Raw genomic sequence first — 7,500 nt, 5'->3', positions numbered from 1 at the left:
AGCTCCTTCCAGAAAAGGAGCTTGGAAAAAACTTCTCTCTCTCTCTCTCTCTCTCTCTCTCTCTCTCTCTCTCTCTCTCTCTCTCTCTCTCTCTCTCTCTTTATTATATTAAGAATGAGGAACTTAAATTCTAAACATACAATTATTCAAGAAATCATTATTCTTCCTTTTACTGATACGAGGAATTTCATTTGATTGAGGATTTTAAATCATGATTTGATCAATTCTAAAAAAAAGGGGGAATAAAATAATCTTCTTCTACTTCATGTCATTGAATAATGTTTTTTAAAGTAAAAAAAAAAGAAAAAAAGGGAATAAAATAATCTTCTTCTACTTCATGTCATTGAATAATGTTTTTTAGAGTAAAAAAAAAAAAAGGCAAATCCCAAATCTTTGAAAATAAGAATAAAATAGTGGACATGAACGGTCTAATGAAAGGACAAGAAAAAAGGTTGTACTGATTTGGTGAATCTGGGTCAAAGTAGGAAGTAAAAAAAAAAAAAAATTTTTACATAAAAGGTAAAGCAGATTACTATTGCTTTTGCTGTATATTCTTAACAAGTATTCCACAGATGAGTTATAGGTACAATTATTTTTGGGGAGTTAAACTGTTTGGGAAATGTTTCATTCCGCAAGAGAGATGAATTAGAATGAAGATAATCTTGAGATTTAATGTACACTATCCATATCATATATAAGCACTGGAGCAAATAACACTGTATTGTCATCAACATAAAGTAACTGAGATGTCCTGTTCCAAAATCTTGGTTATCATGCGTGACCAAATTGTGTTTCGATTCCAGGTCTTTCTTAATCAAACTCGCAAAAAGAGATTTCTGCTGCTTGAGATTCAGCAAAAAGTTGCTGCGTGTTTAATTTCTGGTTTCCATAAACCGAACAGTCTTCCCAGAACTTTTCTCATTACCAAATTTCCAAGAGCGATTTTGCTGAGGGTCTTCTGGGTATTATTTGCTAGTTGCCTTTTTTTTCTTTGATTATTGATACAGTCGTGTATTGTATGTCTGTTTTCATCTTCACGGTGGTAAGTTTAGAATATGATTTACTGATATGATTCAGCTTATGACTACATTCAATCCTAAACGTAACAGACATACTACCCGACAAAGATAACTGAATAACCAAAAGATTATCAGACTATCATCTTATTCCTACAATCAAATATACAAATATGCACGCACTCTAGTTAACCCACTCACACATAAATCCAAAATGCAAACAATATACGATAAAAGTATACTCACTCGCTGAACTAAGGCTTTTAATTACAGTGATTAGATGCATTATAGTTTTGTCTGTGGATCTGACAAGAAACGCTAGATAATGAGCATGAACACACACTGATATATATATATATATATATATATATATATATATATATATATATATATATATATATATATATATATATATATATATATATATATACATATATATATATATATATATATATATATATATATATATATATGTATATATATATATATATATATATATATATATATATATATATATATATATATATATATATATATATATATATATATATATATATATATATATATATATGTGTGTGTGTGCGTGTGTGTGTGTGTGTGTGTGCGTGCGTGTGTGTGTATATGTGTGTGTATGTGTGTTTGTGAATTTATGTTTGTGTATATATAGATATGAGTATAGTTCTTCTAAACCAAGACTGGAAGATAATCATAATTTATAGCTACACAATATATCATAAAGGACGATTGTTTTTCGTCCGAATGAGCCATATAACTGAGACCAAAAGAGTTCTTCGGGCCAAGCATATCACTTCTATGATACTCCCTTTCTTAATAGAGAGATTCTGAGCGTAAAAGATAATTTCTATCTTCCATGAGACAAGAATTTTTGCGTTTACGTGGCACAAAGTTTGTGTGTTCCATATTTCTACCGTGTCTATGGAAAGTAACTTGCGAAACAGAAGATGACATTTTAACATATTCAGTTCACTGTAAATCTTTGAACATTTACTATTTCATATACTTTCATTAATATCAATATTGACTTAAACAACATAAAGAGGACGAAAAAAAAATAGAACCGCCTATAAAATTTTGTTACAAGGTATTAACAAAAAGTTGAGTCGTTTCGGAATATTATTCAAAGATAAATATCCATAAACATCCAGGTTGTGGACATTTACTTTGATCCTGCTTGCCAGACGAGCTTTGTCTATATTGCATTTGTAATCAGGTGTTAATATATAGCTAGATAAACACTAGTTAGGGTATAAATTTCCGTAATGGTTTCATGGAAAAGAGTAAATACAAATTTCCTTTATCTAAAAGGAAATGTATTTGCATATAATAGTTTTGGCTGAAGGGGGAGATTTCCACATTCACAAAGAACATATACCATACTATTCGTCTTTTGTTTTTATAATTATTGATTTTGTGTTCTTTCATTTTAAAAGGGAGATTACATAGGGATTTGCCTGATATGATAAGAGGCGGACCAAGTGTTCGTCAAGATAGAAAAAAGAAAAGGTGAGTTACCATGTATATTCTTGCGACACTAGCTATGCTCGATGACGTCACACGGAGAAAAGTATTCAATCTGATCGTCTTTTTTGTTTTATATATATTTTTCTTTTTTATTATGCTTGTTCTATCAAAAACTTATCTCTTGGAAGGCATGATAATAGATATTGATGGAAATAAAAAGAAATCCTTTATAACTTTAATGCATTATTGATTTATCAAAGTTTAATTATTTTTCTGTATAATATTGTTGCATTATTTTTTTTCATTTTCTTTAAACCCTTCGTACGGATTTTATGTTTTCTTTTGTAATCTAATAGCTCCATTGAACAAAAGATTTTCACAGATGAAGACTACCAGAAAAAGATAATGTCGGCTTTGTTAAGTTTACAAAGGCAACAGGCTTCTAGTTTAGAAACTGTAACCACGCCTACCCCGGTAGTTAACCTTAAGAATGAGTTAAGGATGCCTCAAGTTCCTTTACCTGAATATGACAACACCAAGGGTCAGTGTTTAGTTAAGTTCTTTTATGAATTTGAAAAATTGACGGACAAACAAAATTGGTCAAATCACTTAAAGTTTATGTATCTACGAAATCAGTTGTCAAAGTCTCCAAAGGCACTTGTGGATTCTCTTGATATTGATAACCAGTCATATGACGAGGCAAAGAAATTATTATTGCAACCGTTTGCAACTCCATTAACACAAAAATATGATGCAATTAAGAAACTTGTAGAATTGAAGTTAACTCTATCAGGTGATCCATATGCCTTTGTAGCCTCGATGAAAACTATTATGAATGCATTCAAAAAGCTTGACGTCAAAGTTGACGATGTTCTCCAGTACTTCATATGGCATGGTCTTAATGATCGCTTTCAATCTTTACTAATTCAGATAACAAATGAAAGCAAACCCTCATTAAGTGAAATTGAAAGTAACATATTTGAGGCTGTTGAGAGGTATAACAGAACGAATGAAAGAAATGTTGAGCAAAAGGAGAAAACTAGGACTAAGAATATAGAATCAAGCACAACTCTCGCAACCAAAGTTAGTGTTAGCCCTAAATATAAGTCATGTATCCTATGTACAAAGGATGGTAAGCAAGATACCGCACATTTGCTAGTAAATTGCCCAGTTTTTGCGAATCCTAAAATGAAAGTGGAGAAACTTAAAGAGCTGAATGCTTGTGTTAGGTGTGGCTATCATAATCATGTGACTCGTCAGTGTAAATTCAAGTTTACCCAAAGGTGTAGAAATTGCAGTGGATGGCATTTTACATACCTGTGTGTTGCTAAGGAGAGGCTTAATAGTTCCAGTACTAAAGCTTCTGATTCTAGTAATACTGAATCCACTGAAACTTCTATGCATACTAGTGGGAAAAAGCTAGAACCGAAGCATACTTTAAATAGCCTCACATTAGCTGAAATTCATCAAAATGTTACTGGTGGTGCTGCAATTTTACCAACTTTTACATGTTCTGTGGCTGAAGAAAATAATGTGGTTCGAGTTTTACGAGATTGTGGTAGCCAGAGAAATTTTATTTGTAATAAGCATGTAAACCATATGAAGTTCCCTGTCCTAGCAAAAAACGTCTATATGACTATTCATGGTTTTAATTCTACTAGGGATCTTGTAACCGATATTGTTAATGTACCTCTCAAGTTAGGTAGGGAATGGCATTCCATCGAAGCAGTTGTTGTACCCAGTATTGATATAGAGTTGAAACTGGAGGGCTTAAATGTCATTGTTAAAGAATTTCAAGATAGACATTACATTTTAGCAGATAAGTTTCTTAGTGGTAGTGTGGACACTATTGGTAACATTGGTCTTATCTTGGGAAATGATGCTGACTTTTTGCTGTCGCTAACTACACACAAATTTGGATTAAGCAATCCCTCTGTGTATCTTGACACTCCAGTTGGTGTCATGCTCACAGGTAATATTAACAGAATGATGAAAAACTTGGTTTATTTACCTAACATTAATATTGGAAATAGTTCACATACTGCGGTTTGCACTCAAGGAGACACACTTTGTATGGAAGGGGAAGCTGCCCAGACTAATAGACAATTACAATTCCTCGATAGACATAGCTTTTTGGCAGTCTCTCAGTCTGAACTTCGAGATGACGATGTTGACTTGATTTCCAACAGATCACCGGCGAGTATCAAAGTTCAAGAAGCCAACACTAATTCAACCTATGCTATTTTTAACAAAAAGGGTAAGCTAAAGCAGTCTGAATTGATTAAAGCTACGGAAGAAATGCTTGAAAAGCAATGCATCGAATATCTGGACTATGAAAAATCCCAGCTATCTGAAGATGACACAGAAACCAATAAAAAGCTAGTAAAGTATGTTCTTGATAGTACAGAACGAGATGAAGAAGGTAGACTAGTAATGCCACTGATGTGGAACAACAAGATATCCCATTTGTTAGGGAAGAACTTCAATTTATCCCGGATGATACTGAAGTCTAACTTAACACGTATGAAGAATAAACCTGAGCATTTAAAGATGGTTAATGATGTATTTAAAGAGCAACAAAATCTGGGAATCATAGAGAAAATTGAAGATATTAATTCTTTTATAAATGAACATCCAGAAGCTAGTTTCTTGCCTCATATGCCTGTGTTCAAAATGGCCAGAGACACGACCAAGTGTCGAGTCGTGTTTCTGTCTAACTTATGTGAGAAAAACAAATCTGCGAAGAGCACTTATAGTCACAATCAGTGTATGCTTCCAGGCCCTTGTCTGAATCACAAAATTGCAACTTCTCTGATTATGCAGAGATTTGACACCCATATGATTTGTTTTGACTTGAAAAAGGCATTTTTGATGATAGGACTCAAGGAAGAGGATCAGAATAGATTGTTGTTTTTATGGTATCGAAATATTCTTAAGGGTGACTTTACTGTTGTGGGCTATAGGAACAAGCGTTTAAGTTTTGGCCTAAGGCCTAGCCCTTGTCATCTCATGCTAGCTTTGTTCAAAATCTTGATATTGGATGTTGAGAGTGACAACGAGGAAATGGTTAACTTAAAGAAATCGCTGTATAATACCATTTACATGGACAATGGGTCATATTCGTGTAACTCTGCCAAGGCTTTATATGAAGCGTACTACTGTCTCCCTAATATCTTTGGACCATACAAATTTGAATTGCAACAATTCGTAACAAACGATGCAGAACTGCAAGAAATAATTGACCGAGATTATGATAGTGAAACGCCCAAAGAGGTAAAGTTGCTCGGCATGGTTTGGGATAGGGAAGCAGACACACTAGGCCCTGGTAAGATTTTCCTCGATACGCAAGCTAGCACAAAGAGGTCAATTTTGTCAACATTGAATAGTATCTATGATATATTTAATATCTATGGACCAATCTTGAACAGGGCCAGGCTGTTTCTTAAAAAGCTTCAAGAAGACAAGACTATCACATGGGATAGCCCTCTTTCAGAAACATTAAAAAGGGAATGGACACTTATTGGAAAACAGGTGAATTCTACTCCTAAAGTAGTAATTCCTAGATTCCTGGGTAGGAGAGATGGTACCTATAAACTAGTAGCATTTTCAGATGCAAGTAAGGATATTTATGGAACTGTGGTGTATATTGTAAATGTCTTCAATGGTAATACAAATTTTTTGACCGCCAAGAGCAGGGTCGTTAACAAACAGTTAGAGAAGAAAACCATTCCTGTAATTGAATTTCAAGCTTTGGGACTAGCCACAGAGACACTAATCAGTTTATTTCAAGAACTTGCTGGTCAATCAGTCGTTACTCCAATCAAAATTGTGAGCATGGCGATATATTCAGACAGTATGGTTGCTCTTAATTGGCTTTACTCTTATACATATAAGTATGATAAATTGCAGAAGAAAGGAGTTTTTATTCAAAATAGGTTGAAAGCGATAGGTGACTTGTGCCAAGTTTTCCCAATAACATTTTCATTTGTGAATGCATATGATAATCCTGCAGATTATATTAGTAGATGTGTCTCATACAGGAGACTTCAGAAGACTGCGTATCATGGTGGACCCGAGTTTCTTAAGAAACTTCATAAAGATGAGGTTCAGTTTAGTTTCAAGGTGCCAAACCCCCTTGAAAAGAGAGATGAAGTACCCGGCCTTGAAAGGGAAGATACTTCCTTAATCACTGTCTCAACAGATTCTGAAAGTAAAGAAAATAACAAGAAAGACATCAATAGCATTGAACACTTGATACCCCTGACTAAGTTTTCCAGTTTCCATAAGCTAGCAACTGTTCATAAGATGGTATTGAAATTCATCAAAAACATCAGAGAAAAACTAACAAATAAAGGAATCGACGTTCATTGGGGAAATTGTGTCAAGGAGAAAAATCTTTATGCTTTAGCATGTAGGCAGATAATAGGTAAAGAACAGGAAAATAACTTCCCAGAAGTTTGTGAATTCTTCAAGAAAAGTCATACATTAAAAAGAAACATTCCCAATTTGGTAACTCAAATGAATATTTTCCAGAGCAAAGACACTTTGCTAAGAATCCGGAGTAAATTCGGAAGAAACGAACAGATTTTCTTTCCTGTGCTGTTACCTAAGCATAGTTTGCTAACTAAATTGCTTATTCGTGATATGCATGTTAGTCTAGGACACGCTGGTGTGTATTCGATCTTGGCTCAGTTACGTAAGCAATTTTGGATAATCCACTTTTATTCCACAGTAAAGAAGGTACTTAGAGAATGTATAACTTGTAGAAGGCTTAATGAGAGACCAATCAAAGCAAATCAGAGTGCCTATAGGGATTTTCGGAGCAATCCACCACCTATTCCATACAGGTATATTTTCATAGATTACATCGGTCCTTATACAGTAATATGGAATGGTGAAAGGAAGAAGATTTGGTTATTATGCGTGACATGTTTGTGGAGTCGTGCCATCAACTTGAAGATATGTTTATCTGCTGATACTGGAGACTTTCTCAAGGCCTTCC

The 7,500-nt window shown here is 33.9% G+C and overlaps 1 protein-coding gene across 1 annotated transcript in view; it reads left to right on the top strand.

Annotated features, from left to right (window-relative positions):
- The first annotated feature begins 2,903 nt into the window (after positions 1-2,903).
- The window catches only part of LOC137617437 (uncharacterized), a 5,544-nt gene continuing 947 nt past the window's right edge, over positions 2,904-7,500 (top strand). Inside the window, exon 1 of the mRNA XM_068347462.1 lies at positions 2,904-7,500. This exon is cut by the window's right edge and continues 947 nt beyond it. Coding sequence (XP_068203563.1) covers positions 2,904-7,500 — 4,597 coding nt within the window.

The sequence above is a fragment of the Palaemon carinicauda genome, chromosome 23 (assembly GCF_036898095.1).
Source record: "Palaemon carinicauda isolate YSFRI2023 chromosome 23, ASM3689809v2, whole genome shotgun sequence".
Taxonomy (NCBI): Eukaryota; Metazoa; Arthropoda; class Malacostraca; order Decapoda; family Palaemonidae; genus Palaemon; species Palaemon carinicauda.
Note: the sequence above shows the minus strand (reverse complement) of the source record. Positions and strands in the feature narration are given on the sequence as shown.